Raw genomic sequence first — 18,002 nt, 5'->3', positions numbered from 1 at the left:
ACTTCCTTTATTTCTGTGGGGTCAGTGGTTATATCTCCTCTTCCATTTCTGATCTTATTTATTTGTATCCTCTCTCTTCTTCTTTTTGTCAATCTTGCTAAGGGTCCATCAATCTTATTTTCTCATAAAACCAGCTTCTGGTTTTGTTGATTTTCTCAATTGTTTTCATGTTCTCAATTTCATTTATTTCTGCTCTCATCTTCATTATTTCTTTCCTTTTGCTTGCTTTGGGGTTAGTTTGCTGTTCTTTCTCTACTTCTTCCAAGTGGACAGTTAATTCCTCGATTTTTGACCTTCTTTTTTGATATAGGCATTTAGGGTAATAAATTTCCCTCTTAGCACTGCCTTTGCTGCGTCCCATAAGTTTTGATATGTTGTATTTTCATTTTCATTTGCCCTGAGATATTTACTGATTTCTCTTGTAATTTCTTCCTTGACCCACTGGTTGTTTAAGAGTTTGTTGTTGAGCCTCCATATATTTGTGAATTTTCTGGCACTCTGCCTATTATTGATTTCCAACTTCATTCCTTTATGATCTGAGAAAGTGTTTTGCATGATTTCATTCTTTTTAAACTTATTGAGACTTGCTTTGTGACCCAGCATATGGTCTATCTTTGATAATGATCCATGAGCAGTTGAGAAAAAGGTATATGCTGCTGTTGTGGGGTGTAATGTTCTAAAATTGCCTGTTAAGTGTAGCTCATTTATTGTATTATTCAAATTCTCTGTTTCTTTATTGATCCTCTGTCTAGATGTTCTGTCCATTGATGAGAGTGGAGAATTGAAGTCCCCAACTATTATGGTAGATGTGTCTGTTTCTCTTTTCAGTGTTTTCAGTGTCTGCCACATGTATTTTGGAGCATTCTGGTTCAGTGCGTAAATATTTATGATTGTTATGTCTTCATGCTGAATTGTTCCTTTTTTTAATACATAATATCCTTCTTTGTGTCTTTTAACTGTTTTACATTTGAAGTCTAATTTGTTGGATATTAGTATAGCTACTCCTGCTCTTTTCTGATTGTTATTTGCGTGAAATATCCTTTCCCAACCTTTCACTTTCAACCTATGTCTATCCTTGGGTCTAAAATGTGTTTCCTGTAGACAGCATATAGATGGGTCCTGTTTTTAATCCATTCTGCCAGTCTGTGTCTTTTGATAGGGGAGTTTAATCCATTAACATTTAGTGTTATTACTGTATGGGTAGTACTTTCTTCTACCATTTTGCCTTTTGGATTTTATATGTCATATCTAATTTTTCTACTTTTTACCTTTATCATAGTCTTCCTTTCTACACTCTTCTCCACACCTCTCTCTTCTGCCTTTTCATATCTGTCTCTAGTGCTCCCTTTAGTATTTCTTGCAGAGCTGGTCTCTTGGTCACAAATTCTCTCAGTGATTTTTTGTCTGAAAATGTTTTAATTTCTCCCTCATTTTTGAAGGACAATTTTGCTGGATATAGAATTCTTGGTTGGCAGTTTTTCTCTTTTAGTAATTTAAATATACCATCCCAATGTCTTCTTGCTTCCATGGTTTCTACTGAGAAATCTATGTATAGTCTCATTGGACTTCCCTTGTATGTAATGGATTGCTTTTCTCTTGCTGCTTTCAAGATTCGCTTTCTCTTTGACCTCTGACATTCTAATCAGTGAGTGTCTTGGAGTACATCTATTTGGAACTATTCTTTGGGGTATGCTGCACTTCTTGGATCTGTAATTTTAAGTCTTTCCTAAGAGTTGGGAAATTTTCAGTGATGATTTCCTCCATTAGTTTTTCTCCTCCTTTTCCCTTCTCTTCTCCTTCTGGGACACCCACAACATGTATATTCATGCGCTTCTTACTGTCATTCAATTCCCTCAGTCCCTGCTCATATTTTTCCATTTTTTTCCCTGTATTTTCTTTTTCTTGTCAGATTTCAGATGTTCTGTCCTCCAGTTCACTAATCCTATCTTCTGCCTCTTGAAATCTACCATTGTAGGTTTCCATTGTTTTTTTCATCTCTTCTACTGTGCCTTTCATTCCCGTAAGTTCTGTGATTTGTTTTTTCAAGCTTTTGATTTCTTCTTTTTATTCATTCCTTGCCTTCTTTATATCCTCCCTCAATTCATTGATTTGGTTTTTGATGATATTTTCCATGTCTGTTTGTATATTCTGAATTAATTGTTTCAACTCCTGTATCTCATTTGAATTGTTGGTTTGTTCCTTTGACTGGGCCATATCTTCAATTTTCCTAGTGTGATTTGTTATTTTTTGCTGGCATCTAGGCATTTAATCATCTTAATTAGTTTATTCTGGAGATTGCTTTCACTTCTTTTCCCTAGGGTTTTCTTGCTGGATGAATTTGTTGTCTATCTGTCTTTGACATTCAGTTCAGCTTTTTCTGGACCTCTAGCTTAGGTTTTGTTTAACAGAGGATAATTTTTCAGTTCTTGTTTTCTCGTTTCTTGCCTTGCCTGTATGGTGCCTTTTTCCCCCCACCCTTAGGAGGGTCTGCTTATGTATTATAGACTCCAGCCAGATTTTCCCTGACCAAACTGGCCTCCTATCAGGAAGAAAGAACCACCTGCATCAATTTTCCCTGAGGGTGAGACCCAGCAGATTGAAAGACTTTTCTGTGAAGTCTCTGGACTCTGTTCTTCTTATCCTGCCCAGAATGTAGCACTTGTCTGCCTGCAGGTCCCACCAGCATAAGATGATGCAGTACCTTTAACTTTGGCAGACTCTCCCTGCTGGGGGTGTGGTGGAGACAGAGGAGAGGTTGTAGGCTGGTTTTGATCGCTTCAAATTACCAAGCCCTGGTGTCTGAATTCTTTAAGGGAGGGATTCCACCTGAGTTGGGCTTTGCCCCTTCCCCTGGGGAAGGCACAGGCTCCAGACGAACCCTCAGACGAGCTTGTTTCTGCCTATGCCTGGGGCAGTTGCAGCCTGAGAAGTCCTGCCACTGTATCCAAGGGCAGCCAAGCGTCCATAGAAACACAGCCACAAAAACCTCTATTTCTTTTTTTTTTTTTTTCTTTTTCTGTCAGCCCTGTCCCCTTGGCATCAGGGCAAAAATGAGTGACCTCTGCTTTGAACAGGTTCACCTGAGTTGGGGGCCTATTTTTAGTTGTCAGAATTTATTAATTAATTCCATAATTGGCATTTGGTTGTGCTCAGCCCCTGCTGCTGGTAAAGTCCCTTTCCTTTCCCCTCTGGGAAGCAGCCTGTGGGGGAGGGGCGCCGGCCGTCACAGCTTGGGGAGCTCACAGTTCTGGGGGGCCTCGCAGCTGGTCCAGCTGGTCCGGACTGGGGCATGCCGTGTGTCTGGTCACTGACATGGCCCCAGGAGCTGCTCTGTACTGTTTCTGGTTATTTAGTAGCTGTTCTGGAAAATGAACTAAATCGCACACATTGCTAAGCTGCCATCGTGGCCTGGACTCCACCAATCTGTATCTTTTAATTGGTGAGTTTAATCCATAAATATTCAAAGTTACTACTATGAAATCAATGCTTGAATCTATCATCTTATATTTTAGTTTTTATTTGCCAGATCTATAAATTCTTTTCCCTCACTTTCTTTTTATCCTTTAAGTTACCATTGCTGGTACTCTTCAATTATGTGCCCATCTCCAAACCTACCTTTTCTGTCCTTTTTCTCAGCTGACAGGGCTTCCTTTAGTATTTCTTGTAGGGCAGATCTCTTGTTGGCTAGTTCTCTCACACTTTGTCTTTGAAGATTTTCATACCTCCCTCAATTTTGAAGGATTACTTGGCTGGATAAAGAATTCTTGGCTGGAAGCCTTTCTCGTTCAGGTTCCTAAACACATGAGACCACTTCCTGCAGGCTTCCATAGTGCCTATTGAGTAGTCTGAACTCAGTCTTTTGTGTTTTCTCTTGTATGTAGTAGATTGCTTTTCTCATGCTGCTTTCAGGACTTTCTGCTTCTCTTCGACATTTGCCAGTTTGGTTAGTATGTGTCTTGGAGTAGGCCTATTTGGATTTACTCCATTTGAAGTTTGTTGGGCCTCTTTAATTGGTGTATTTATGTCTTTCATAAAGGTTGGGAAGTTTTACGTGATTATATCTTCAACTAACTTTCCCAGCCCTTTACTCTTCTCTTCTCCTTCAGGGACGCTGATGATTCTTGTGTTTGTGTGCCTCTTGTTATCCATCATTTCCCTAAGAACGAGTTCTGTTTTTTCCATCTTTCTTGCCATTTGTTTTTTTGTGCCCTCTGGTTCAATTGTTCTGTCTTCTAGCTCACTTATCCTTCCTTCTGCTTCTTCAAATCTACTATCATGTGTGCCTAGTATATTTCTAATTTGATTCACTGTGTCTTTCATCTCTGTGAAATCTGTCATTTTTCTATTTAATCTTTTGAATTATTCTTTATGCTCTTCTAGTGTCTTCCTGATATTCTTTATTTCTTTATAAATATTTTTGATTAGCTGTTCCATATTCTGTGTCCCCTCTGGAGTTTTTATTTGGTCATGTGGCTGGGCCATTTCTACTTAGATCTTCACATGTGTTGTGATTTTCTCTTGTGTTCAGGGCATTTGATTATCTTAGTAAGGTTATTTTACAAGTCAGTTTCCTTCCCTCATGTAAATTTTTGCAATTACTAGGTTTTGCATTCAGGGTTTCCTTTTGTACTTGGTTTGTCAGTAATTCACCACCAAACCAAAGGCCCAGATCTCACTGTAGTAGGTACTGTTCAACTGAAGGTCTTTTGAATACAAGGCAGGAGTACACGGGTACTTCAGTGGCAGAACACCTTCCTGCCACACAGAAGACCCATGCATGCAAAAATAAATAAAATAAAATAAAATCATCATAAAATAAATAAAAACATGAGAAAAATAAAACTACACCTCAACAGTATTAGGCCCCAAAGTCAAAAGGAGATACCCCAAGATATATTAGTTTTATACTCAGACTGGTACCCACAGAAGGGAGAGAAAATAAGAAACATAAAAATAAAATAAGATGTAGAAGAAATTTAAAAATCAATTAAAAATATAAATATATAAAAAACCTGCTTTCCCTGTCCTGGTTCCCCCTTTCTCCTCCACAAGAATCACTGAAGACCCTCTGTGATCACTCTCTTCCCCTACCCGAACCACATTGCCAAGCATTCTCTCCCTGTCCCCTGTCTTATCCCATTGAACAGGGTGAACTCAATCTACCCCACTCTACCATCTTCCCAAAAGGTTCTGTTTAATATTTTGTATTAAGGAACAGCATTGATCAATCTATTACATTAGGGTAAAAGCACAGGTTCTTTCTATCTGTAATGATTCATATAAAAATAACATTAATGAAATTATTTTTTTATATTGCAGCTATTGAGATAGGATTCCTTCCATGGCTAATGAATGAAGTTGACAAAACCATGGAAAACAATATGGTGGGAAGAACAGTGCTTGACAGTAAGCTCTCTTTTTCTATTTAAAAGTCATCTCTAAAAGATTTTTAGTAGAACATATGAATTGAATAAAGATGTAAATTTCACAGTTTTATATTTAAACTTTCAGTGTATTAATTATGTTGACAAAGATTGCATATTTTTACCTTTAATATTATTTTTAATTCTTCTATCATTTGGTCAGCATTAATATCTTTTGTCATTTTAACCTTACTTTAAAAATGATACTCTGTTAAAACAAGCACAGAAGTCAGTTTATATTCAGTGATCAAATGGTAGAGAAGTTAAGTGTGCTGACTTTATATGAAAAGTTACAATATAAGGGAGGATTAACACCAAATCAATGTTTTATGCTCATCTATAACTTAGCATTATAGCTACTAAAATATGAAAAATCATAGTGATTTCTGTATGTGTAATTTTTCAGTGTTGATTCGTGAGGTGGTTGAGAAGAGACTGGAAATGTATGAACAAAAGGTGGGAAAAAAGCCATCTCAGAAGTCTGAAAATGGGCTTGATGGTCCTGAAACAATAGGAGATCTACTGGTAGACCCTGAATTTCTGGGACAAAACACACCACAGACACAGAGGCCATTTGTAGACAGTGACTCCCTCCCAAGAATAGCAAATGATGGAAGGTATATCGAAAGAGGGCTGTCCCAAGAAAGGAGATTTGTGGAAGAAGAAGGTTTCTTTGGGCAGGGTGAAAATACAGAAAAAAAGACATCCATAGGGAAGGAAGAACTGCAACGACAAACAGACAATATGGAGTCATGAAACCAATCATCAACCAAATCAGCAACCCAAAAATCAGGTAACAATAAGTGAGTCTGCTCAAGTTATGGAAATTATGTTGTATGTAGATAGCATGTCTCCCTGTCTTATGGAGGAGGAAAATCAAATATGAAGAAATAATAAAACTAAGAAAAATGAAACAAATAAATATTCAGTTCATTTATTTAGTAGTAGAATACTAAGAGGCTATATTGTAACCCAAATGAGCATTACATTTAATTACTAGCTTCCCATTACCGCTATCTATTACTAGCAAATATATTTTTTCTTAATCCTTCTAATGTTGTGGGTTAGTTCTTTTTTAATAAGTTTATTAATATTAGATATCAGTGCTGTCAGCCGTTGAGCTATTTTTCTCTTTAGGAAAACTTTAACTTACTCTGTGAAAGAATACCTATCTTGTGTGTTACTAAAAGTTATAGTGCACCCTCCTCCTTCCAAGGACCGAGAATATAGCCTTATTTGTAAAAAGAAAAAGTTAAATAGTTACCACTTCCATCTTCAATATTCACATATGGTATAAGGGATTCTATTATCAGTAATGTGCTCTCTCGTCAATTTTTTCACATTTCTACCATAAAAAAAAAAAATCTCAGACAATGCCAATAAAGCAAAGGTCCCTCTCGACCTTCAGGCAGTTTCACTCCCTTCCTCAAAAGTAATCACTGTTATCATCTTGGTATGCACCTTCTCAACCTTTTTCAAAGTGTTTATTGCATATGTATTTGAACACCTAGAAATATATATGTTGATTTTTCTTCATATAAATATAAATGTGTCATTTGTGTATTTTATTTTTAACCTAACAGTATGTCTCTAGATCTTTCACTATTAATATATAGAAATCTCTCTCATCTTTTTAAAATTATTGTAAGATATTACATATTATGACTGTGTTAGATAAAGTATAGGGAATTCATATTTGACTTTTTTATTTGACTGTGTTTGGAGAATTAACTAGTAGTACTGAAAATTACAGATTATTTTATCCCCAAAGTTATGTTAATTTTAAACAATAACTGAAGTTTTCTGAGGCCATTGTTAGATATAGCCTATTTTTCTCAGAATATTTATAGATATATAAACTGTAGTGATTTGAAATAACTTACAATTATCAATCCATTTACCTTAATTTCTTTGTAAATTTGGTGCTATTATGGGTTGAATTGTGCCTCCCCAAAAAAGATATGTTCAAATCCTAATCCCCAGTACCTGTAAATATGACCTTCTTTGGAAATAGGATATTTGCAGATGTAATTAAGATGAGATCATATTGGATTAGGTGGGCCCTAAATCCAATAACTGGTATCCTTATAAGAGGAGGGAAATGGGAATAATGCCATGCGATGACAGGCAGAGATTGGAGTGATGCACCTACACACCAAGGGTTGCTGGCAACCACCAGAAGCTAGGAAGAAGCAAGGAAGGAGTTCTCCCCTAGAGTCCTCAGAGAGCATGGCCCTGCCGACACCTTGATCTCACATTTCTATCCACTAGAACTGTGAGAGAATAAATTTCTGTTTTTTAAGCCACTCAGTTTATGGTGCTTTTATATAGCAGCCACTGGAAACTAATATAGTTACTGAAAACTTATCCCCATTTTGCATATGGAAAAAGAAGTTCTTTCCCAATTTGTAGAAATAACTACACATATGTTTATATAGCATTTATGGTTTGCAAAGCATTTTCCCATACATTATAGCATTACATAAGTTAAACCTTATAGCAACCTCTGAGGCATGCATCACCATGTTTATATTCTCATTTCCTGTTCAGTCATTAGTTTAGTTCATCAACAAACATCAACTCAGTCAGTGCCTGCTTTGTACCAAGCACCACGTAGGAGCCTGCAGATATACCAGTGAAAGACAGACATAAATATTACATACATGTATTTTTGTATAGCTTAGCAGCAGAGCCAAATTAAGTAAATGGAGTAAAATGAAGACAGCAAAGCTCAGAGGTTTTAAGTGATTTGCCATAAGTGACAAGCCTAATAAATAATGGGACTAATGCTGGAACCCAAATCTTCGTTTAATCTAGTACACTTTCTTCTAACCAACTCTGATCCTTGTGAGGTATACAGAATAACTATAAATAAAAGTACTGCATTAAGGGTGCAAGGGTGGTTCAATGGTAGAATGCTTTCCTTTCATGCAGGAGACCTGGATTCAATTCCCAGACCATGCATCCAAAAAAAAAGTTTTGCATTGTAAGAATTGTAAAATTAAATTTTTTGAAGTTAAATTCACATAACATGAAATTGGCCATTTTAAAGTAAACAATTCAGTGGTATTAGAACATGTACAATGTTGTACAACCATCTTCTCTATCTAGTTTCAAAATATTTCCATCGCTCCAATCCCCTACATATTAAGATGTTTCTCTCTATTCCTCCTTCCCTAGCCTCTGGCAACCACCAGTTTGTCTCTATGGATTGACTATTCTGGAGAGTTCGTAGAAATGGAATTATGTATTAACAGTATTTTAAAAAATTGGAATTGTATATTGCTGGGTTAGTTCCATCTTCTTAAGCAGTCTTTATGATCATCTAAAATTTATAGGATACTAATTTTGGTAAGAAAACCAAAGAAGAAGAATAACTTATTTTTAAAATCAGAGTTTATGCTAGTGCTTATTTTAATTTCAAATTTATATCAACAACCAAACTTTAAGAATCCATCTAAGAGAGATTTGAAGTTGACTTTCTTCTACAACTCTACTCTTCCTTTACAATAATCCAGTCCATTAACATTTTGCTTTGCAAATGTTTGGCTAAAACATACTGACCTTTACTCTATAATTCTATAAATTAATTCAGTGTACTAAATATATGGAAATCTGAATTCCCCACATTGATATTGGGTAGACTGAACTGCCATTCTGTTGCATCCTAGAGAGAAAGAAAAATAATTTGAGAGGTTGGGGGATCGTCCTGGTACGTTAGATAAACTTGGTTTGTATATTATCTGGAGAAAAGAATATTGAATGGAAACTTTAAATCTTGAAGTTTATGAAGAATTTCTTTAAGCACATTGATAGTTTAGATTATTTTTTCTGTTTTTCATAAACCATGACAATAGCATAACTGGAAGATGTGAGTTAAAACATTTAATGGTTTTATAGGTTTATAAGTAAAAGATTATGGTGAATTATAAAGCAATATATTTAGGGCCCAATTTCTATAAGATTTAACTATAAACAACATTGTAATGGATTGGATACATAAAAATCTTCAGTTTGCATTGGTTTTGCCCACACTTGCTAATATTTTTCTCATGACTTCTCTTCCTTTCCATTGTTTCATTATCACTAAGCTAGCAGAAACTGAATAATAATAAAATAAATAATATGTTATAAATTCATATTATCATCCCTGACACAAATTCCCATATCACTAAAATAGATCAGAGAGGTAGAATCTCTAATTGCATTTAGGCCTTTCTGATTTCTGTGAGCTGAGGGTTGTGAAGTCACTCTGAGCAGCACAGGATAGTGACTGAATGCACAGACTCCTGAGCCAGCCTACCTGGACTTGAGTCTCATCTTCAAGGATATTGTCTTTACCATAGGTGAAGTTGTTTGCCTTTATAAAGTTTTTTTTTTTAATTGGTTTATCAGTCTTGTATTTTGTTTTTAAAACATGGAAGAGTGGTGAGCATATAGAAGGAAAAAATATTTGGAGCTAATAATTCAAAGTCATAATTGAGGGGGATACAGTAGCATTTTGTGTATCATATCAAAATACAAAATGTTAATGGTACCCATTTCTTTAATCCTGGAAAAATTCCATTTTCTTCTCATGCTATTAAAACATGTCAACCATATCTACTAAATATTTTTATCTATAATCTTAATTTTCATATGTTTTACTGACTCTAGTTAATTTGATACATTCCTTTTTCTCTTTTGTGTATAAATGAATCACAGAAAGCATATAGATATGAGCGTATATAAATATGTATATTGTGTATGTGTGTATATATATATATTCTGTAACTCAATGCCATGACCATTTATCTCACCTAATTTATTTGCCAGAAAGACATTCTGAATAGACTCAAACATGTGTTTAATTTTCCCATAATCCAGTTAGTACCGATTTGTTCTTTTCTTTTATTGTAGCAACTACATACAACACAAATTTTCCCATTTTAACCATTTTCATGTGATATTATTATATTCACAATATTGTGCCACTAGTACAACCATCCATTAACAAAACTTTTTCATTACCTCTAACAGAACCACTGTACCTATCAATCAGTGAGTCCCCACTTCCATGCCTACCCCCAGCCCATGTTAACCTGTAATCCACTCTCTGTCTCTATAAATTTGATTATTATAGATATTTCCTATGAATGAAATCATGCAATATTTGTCTTTCCATGTCTGGCTTATTTCACTCAACATGTCTTCAAGGTTCATCTATGTTGTAGCATATATCAGCATTCCATTCCCCTTTTTTGGCTGAGTAATATTCCACTGCAGCTATATACCACATTTTGTTTAACCACTTATCAGTTGATAGACACTTGGGTTGCTTTCATATTTGGGCTATTGTAAATAATGCTTCCATGAACACTGGTGTACATATATCTGCCCAAGTCCCTGATTTTAGTTTCTTTTTATGCATTTCTATTCAAATCCTATAAGAAGTAAAATATGGAGTTATAAACCAAAAATACAACAGTAGTGGCATCTATATTTACATATTTAGTTACCTTTACTGGAGATCTTTATTTCTTTTTTTAACTTTTTATGTTGAAATAATCTCCAATTTACAGGACAGTTTGAAAATAATACAAGCCTCACATGGAGAACCCCAGCATACCCTGTCCCATCCCCAGGTACCCAGATCCACCAATTTTAACATTTTGCCTTTAGTGCTTATCATTTTATCTATCATCATCTGTCCACCTATCTATCTATCTATTAAATCTATTTTCTGAACATTTGAGAGCATGTTCCACACATCATACTCCTTCAATACATCATAATTCCATGTATGTTTCCTGTGAAGAAGGATATTCACTTATGTTAAGTATGCTTTAAGTATACTTATCAAGTTCAAAAAACTTAACATCGATATAAAGCTTAAAGTCTATATTCCAATTTTTTCCTTATGTCCCAGTGATGTCCTTTTGAGCCTTTTCTCCTCCATTCTTAGATCCCATCCAGTATCATGTATTGCATTTGTCATTATCTCTTTAGTTTCTCTTTCTTTTTTCTTAATTGTAGAAACATACATATATAACATAAATCTTTCCATCCCAAACCCTCCAAATCCCACCATTCACTGGGATTAATCTCATTTACTATGAATCTCATTTACTACATTGCAATATCTTCACCACCATCCATTACAAGAACCTTCTCTTCTTGCCCAACAGAAGCCCTACACCAATTTGCATTAACTCCCCATTTCTCCTGCCCCACGCCTGGTAACCTGTGCTCTACTTTCTATCTCTATGAGTTTGCATATTCCCTTGTATTTTCTTTGTGGTTAGCATGGGGCTTGAAGTCAATATCCTAAATCTATAGCAATCTCAGTTGCTTTAACACCAACTTAACTTCTATAGCATATATAAGCTGTGTTCCTATACCCTCCCCTACCCCCTTTATGTAATTCTTGTCACAAATTACGTATTTATACATCATGAGTCCAAAACCATTGATTTATCATTACTTTCTATACATTTGCCTTTTAGATTCTGTAAGAAGTAAAGAGTGGAGTTACAAATAAAAAATACAATAGTACTGGTATTTATACATAGCCATGTCATTATCTTCAACAGAGATCCTTATTTCTTCCTGTGGCTACAGTCAATAGTCTACTATCCTTTCCTTTCAACTGCAGAACTCCCTTTAGCATTTCTTGTAGGACCCATCTACGGGTGATGAAGTTCCTCAGTGTTTTTCTGAGAATGTCTTAATTTCTTCCTCATTTTTGAAAGACAGTTTTTCTAGAAATAGAATTCTTGGTTGATCTTTTTTTTTTTCTTTCAGCTCTTTACATATGTTAGCCCACTGCCTTCTCACCTCTATGGTTTCTGATGAGAAAAAAAGCTGGTACTTAATTTTATTGAGGCTCCATAATACATGATGTGCTGCTTTTCTCTTGCTGCTTTCAGAATTCTCTGTATTTGGCATTTGGTAGTTTAATTATAATGTGTCTCAACATGGATCTCTTCAAGTTTGTTTGGAGTTCATTAAGCATCTTGAATGTGTATAGCACCTATTTTTCTTAACTATAGTGCCTAGATTCTAACCAGAACCAGGCTTCTCCAAGCTTGTCACAGTCAGAGACCTGGAACAACACAGAAAAAGTAATGTTCGTAGTGTTAGATTGGTGGCTATAATTTTCCCATTTGTGTTTCAGTGATATCAAATTACAGAATTAAAATTTAATTAATTTAATTTAATTAATTAAATTTTTTGTGTTTTTCATAAACCATGTAATAGCATAACTGAAAGAAATGATTTAAAAGATTCAACAGTGGCTTTATAGGTTTTTTTATTAGCAAAATAAATTAATCAAGATATTTGAAGAGTTTGAAATTTCAGGTTAAAAATACCTTAAAGATAAAGTATCGTTTAAACCCTTTTAAATCTTTTAAAATAGAGCTTAAATATGAATAATTGTTATCACTATATACCATCATAATTTTTATCAATAGTAAACATTTTTATTTATGATCCTTTAATTTATGTATTGTCTTCTAACATTTTAGGTTAGATAAATATCCATATTTGCCACTAGGTGTCAGTAAAACCCTGAGGTAAAAATTTGCTGTCAACTTCGTAAATAATTTGGTAACTATAAGGGGTTTGGGTAGGCAAATAGTTCAAAAACATATTGCACTCCTCAGAGACTCCAGATTCCCATTGAATATTATATCTTTTCATAAGGTCATCTGCTAACTCTTCTGAGTACCAGTGGTCTCCTACCTGTATCTCAAGCCATTAACATGTTAGCTTTAGAATGAACCTTAGCTGTCATCTACACCAGTCTTCTTTTATCCAATACAGGATTTTTAACAAATGGTCATTTATGCTTTGTATGATCACTCTAAGGATGGAGCTTTCACTTCATGAAGTTCTCTAGAATAACGATTTTTTAATTTAGTTTTGTCCTCCCAGACTTGGGCTATGGTAAATGCTTAGTCAATTCCATTATTGAACAGTTCTTATTATTAGAAATGTTTTAATATGGAGCCAAAATCTGTTTCATTATAATTTATGCTTAGTCGTCATAATCATGCCATTTGATATGATTATGGTGGGGAGACAAACAATGGAATTACCATATAGCACTATCATATATCTCATTAAGTTTTTTCTTTTTCCAAAGTATTTCTTTCTCTCGATAAAATATAACCACTCTTCCTGATTATTTCTCATATGGCATAGTTACAGAACATCTCCACTCTCCAGACTGGTCATTGTTACCTTGAAACTCCTATTTGATTAAAGTCCCCTTTGAAGTGTGTTTCTCAGAATTAGGTGTACTGCTATAGGTGTAGCAGTAGATAAGTCCAAGAAATATTTGGACTTATCTGTCATGATTTGAACATCACCAGCAATCTTCCTCTAAATCTTATTTTTCAGAACATAGGAGGAAAACACCAAAATCACTTCTGAACAGTCACAATGTCACAAAGTCTACACACTGAAGTCTTCACTTTACTCACAGAAATACTCTCCAATAACCAATGTGGCTACTTGCTTATTAACTTCATAGTGTATTAGAAGCAGCATATTATTAAGGGAGAGAAACTGCCGTGGGAAGACCCATAGAGTTGACATTTATAAAGTAAAGGGGGGGGGGGGAAGCAGGAAAAAATAGATAACTCGAAACACAGTAGTCTGGGGCCAAAGTAAATAGTCCTCAGAAGGTATTGAATACATCATTACATAGCATAATACAGAAATTAATATTATGGAGGAAAGTACTTCCAGAATGGTGGCATAAGGACTTTCAAAGATTACTCTTCCATAAAACTAATGTGAACACAGGCCAAAAAAAAAAAAGTGAAAATCAGTATTTTCAGCACTCTGAAAACTAACCAAGAGCTTGAATAATGAGGGGTGTTTATTCGAGAAAACTGGCTGAATTTTGGAAAAAATGGTAAGCTGCATGGCATTTTAACTCACACTATTCTTATCCCCTCTTCCCAGCTCTACAATAGCCTTGAAAACCATCAGACTCAAAATCAAAGTAACTGAGAAAATCAGGAGCCTAGTAGCCGTTGAGGAGACAGAGCAAGTTTGGCATTCCCTAAAACGTGCCATTCCCTGAGAACTGTCATTTTGGGGCCTGTCTGGCAGCTCTCTGGAAGAGCCCTATTTACAGAACTTGCCTTTATTTGACCTCCCTGAGAAATTGCTCAGTGTGAAAAGTCCGATCCTCTGACCATTTTCCATGAATGATCAGCAACAATTTTAACATCACAACTGCTTGAGGTAAATCATCAGTTAGAGCAAACAAGAGGATTGTTAAAAAAAAATTTAAAGGAAATTCTGTGGAATGAGATGTCCATGGGGGATGGGAGGTGATGAAAAGCTGTGATATATTCCTGGGGATCTTTGTTGGGGGCAAGGTGGGGGTCATGTATAGAGCTCTGTGTGGGCCCAGGAAAGTCCTAAAAACGTTCTAAGCTCTCACCACTGGCTGACGTTAAGGCTCTGCATGAGCAGGGATTGAAGGCTAAGACAGAGCTATAAACTGCTGAAACATTGAAGGTATGCCCCAACACATACAGAGCTCCTCAAAGAAAGGATGGAAGACATTGGTGCACAGCATTAAATAAACCTCTGTCTAGTCATTAGCTGACCACTAAGCTAACTGAGAGGAGACTTTAGTGGCTACGCACAATAAAGAATATACTCTATATACTTTAACAAGGAAATTCATTAAATAAATAGTAGCAACAACAAATAGCACAAAATGCCCAGGGCAGGGAGAGTGAAAATCTGATTTCCAGAATACTGCATTATATATATATATATTTTTTGGCATGGGCAGACTCCGGGAATTGAACCCGGGTCTCTGGCATAGCAGGCAAGAATTCTGCCACTGAGCTACTGTTGCACTGCCCACATTGTAATTACTTTAAATATCCAATTTCCAACAAAAGAAACCATGACACTTACAAAGAAATACGAAAGTATGGCCCATACACAGGGTAAAAAAGCAGTCAATAGAAACTGTTCCTGAGGAAGTCCAGACATTGAAATTGCTAGAAAAATGACTTTAAATCACCTATTACACATATGTCTGAAAAAAGGGAACCATGTCTAAAGAACTAAAGGAAAGTATAAGAATGATGTCTCACCTAATAGTGAATACCAGTAGGGATAGAAATCATATAAAAGAACCAAATAGGGCCAAGATGGCGGCTTAGTAATGTGCGCGCGTTTTAGTTCATCCTCCAGAGCAACTACTAAACAACCAGAAACAGTACAGAACAGCTCCCGGAGCCACGACAGTGACCGGACACACAGCGTACCCCAGTCTGGACCAGCTGGACCGGCTGCGAGTCTCCGGAACAGTGAGTTCCCCAAGCTGCGCGCAGTTCCCCAAGTCGTGGCGGCCGGTGCCCCTCCCCCACAGGCGGATTCCCAGAGGGAAAGGAAAGAGTCTCTAACAGTAGCAGGGACTGAGTCCAACCAAACACCAATAGTGGCATTAATAAACAAATTCTGACTACTAAAAATAGGTCCCCAGCTCAGGCAAAACTGGTCAAGGCGGAGGTCGCCTATTGGGCTAACCGAAAAAGAGGAAAGGGGATGAAACGGAGCCTTCTGTGGCTGTTTCTACGGAGGCTTGGCTGCCTCTGGATTCAGCGGCGGGATTACACAGGCTGCAACTGCCCCAAGCATATGCAGAAACAGGCTGCTTTCAGGGCTGTCTCCTGCCTGAACCTTCCCCACGGGAGGGGTGAAACGCAACTCAGGTGGAATCCCTCTCTCAAGGAATTCAGACTCCAGGACTTCGCAACTTGAAGTCATTAAAACCAGCCTACAACCTTTCCTCTGTCTCCACCACGCCCCCAGCAGGGAGAGCCTTCCAAAGTTAAAGGAGCCACAACATCTTTTGCTGGTGGGACCTGCAGACAGACAAGCACCACATACTGGGCAGGATAAGAAAAACAGAGCCCAGAGACTTCACAGGAAAGTCTTTCAACCTGCTGGGTTTCACACTCAGGGAAAACTGACTCAGGTGATTCCTTCCCCCTGAAAGGAGGCCAGCTTAGTCCAGGAAAACCCGGCTGGAGTCTGTAATACCTATGTAGACCCTCCTAAGGGTGGGGAGGGAAAAGGCACCTTACAAGCAGGACAAGAAACAGGAAAACAGGAACTGAAAAATTACCCTCTGTTAAACAAAACTTAAGCTAGAGGCCCAGAAAAAGCAGAACTGAAGTCAATGAACAGATAGACAACAAACTTATCTAGCAAGAAAACCCTAGGTAAGATAAGTGAAAGCAATCTCCAGAATAAACTAATTAAGGTAATTAAATGTCCAAATGCCAGCAAAAAATAACAAATCACACAAGGAAAATTGAAGATATGGCCCAGTCAAAGGAACAAACCAATAGTTCAAATGAGATACAGGAGCTGAGACAACTAATTCTGAATATACGAACAGAAATGGAAAACCTCTTCAAAAACCAAATCAATGAATTGAGGGAGGACATGAAGAAGGCAAGGAATGAACAAAAAGAAGAAATGGAAAGTCTGAAAAAACAAATCACAGAACTTATGGGAATGAAAGATACAGTAGAAGAGATGAAAAAAAAACAATGGAGAAAAGAACCAAATAGGTATTCTTCTGTTGAAAAGTATAATAACTGAAATGAAAAACTAACTAGGGCTCAATAGCAGGTTTGAACTAACAGAAGAAAGACTGTCTAATTGAAGTGAAGTCTATTGTAATAGTCCAGTCTGAGAAACAGAAAAAAAAATAAGGAAACATGAATACAGCATCAAAAACCTGTGGGACATTATGAAGCACACTGATATAACCATAATGTGAGTCCCAGAAGGAGAGGAGAGAAAGGGAAGAAATAATATTTGAAGAAACCATGTTTCAATACTTCCTAAATATGATGGAGAATGTAAATCTTCATATCCAAGAAGTGCAATTAATTCCAAATAGGATTAACTCAAAGAGCTCCACAACTAGATACATGAGAGTCAAACTGCCAAAACACAGACAATCTTGAAAGCAGTATGACAAAAACAACTCATCATGTACAAGAGGTTCTTAAGAGATTAATATCTGACTTAGCCATCTCCAAAACAACAACACAATAAACATTCTTTTCAAATGCATGAAAAGTTCATTGCAATATTCTCCAGGATGGACCATGTTAGACCACAAAATGTCTCAATAAATTTTAAAATACTAAAGTTGTACAAAGTATATTCTGCTCCTACAAGATATCATCACCAGAAGGAAATTTTGGAAATTCACAAATATGTGGAAATTAACATGCTCCTAAATAAACAATGGGTCAAAGAAGACATCACAGGGAAATTAGAAAGTTCTTTGAAATGAATGAAAATGGAGACACAAGATTCCAAAACGTGTGGGATGCAGCTAAAGCAGTGCTTTTAGCCTTATAGTTTAAGGAACTAGGGGAAGAAGAGCAAAGTAAACCCAAGTAAGCAGAAGGTAGGAAAAAAAAAATTAGAGCAGAAATAGAGAACAGAAAAACAATACAGGAATTCAACAAAATTACAATTTGATTCTTTGCAAAGATCAACAAAATTGTCAAACCTTTAGCTAGACTGACCAAT

At 36.2% G+C, this 18,002-nt stretch overlaps 1 protein-coding gene across 1 annotated transcript in view; it reads left to right on the top strand.

The window, feature by feature from the left end:
• Positions 1-6,870, top strand: part of RSPH3 (radial spoke head 3) — a 56,212-nt gene extending 49,342 nt beyond the window's left edge. Inside the window, exons 8-9 of the mRNA XM_077130225.1 lie at positions 5,320-5,406; positions 5,830-6,870. Of these exons, the coding sequence (XP_076986340.1) occupies positions 5,320-5,406; positions 5,830-6,179 (437 nt within the window). The 3' untranslated portion in view covers positions 6,180-6,870. The remainder of the gene's footprint in view (positions 1-5,319; positions 5,407-5,829) is intronic.
• The last annotated feature ends 11,132 nt before the right edge of the window (positions 6,871-18,002 follow it).

The sequence above is a fragment of the Tamandua tetradactyla genome, chromosome 2, assembly GCF_023851605.1.
Source record: "Tamandua tetradactyla isolate mTamTet1 chromosome 2, mTamTet1.pri, whole genome shotgun sequence".
Lineage (NCBI taxonomy): Eukaryota > Metazoa > Chordata > Mammalia > Pilosa > Myrmecophagidae > Tamandua > Tamandua tetradactyla.
This window is presented reverse-complemented; position numbering and strand designations above follow the sequence as displayed.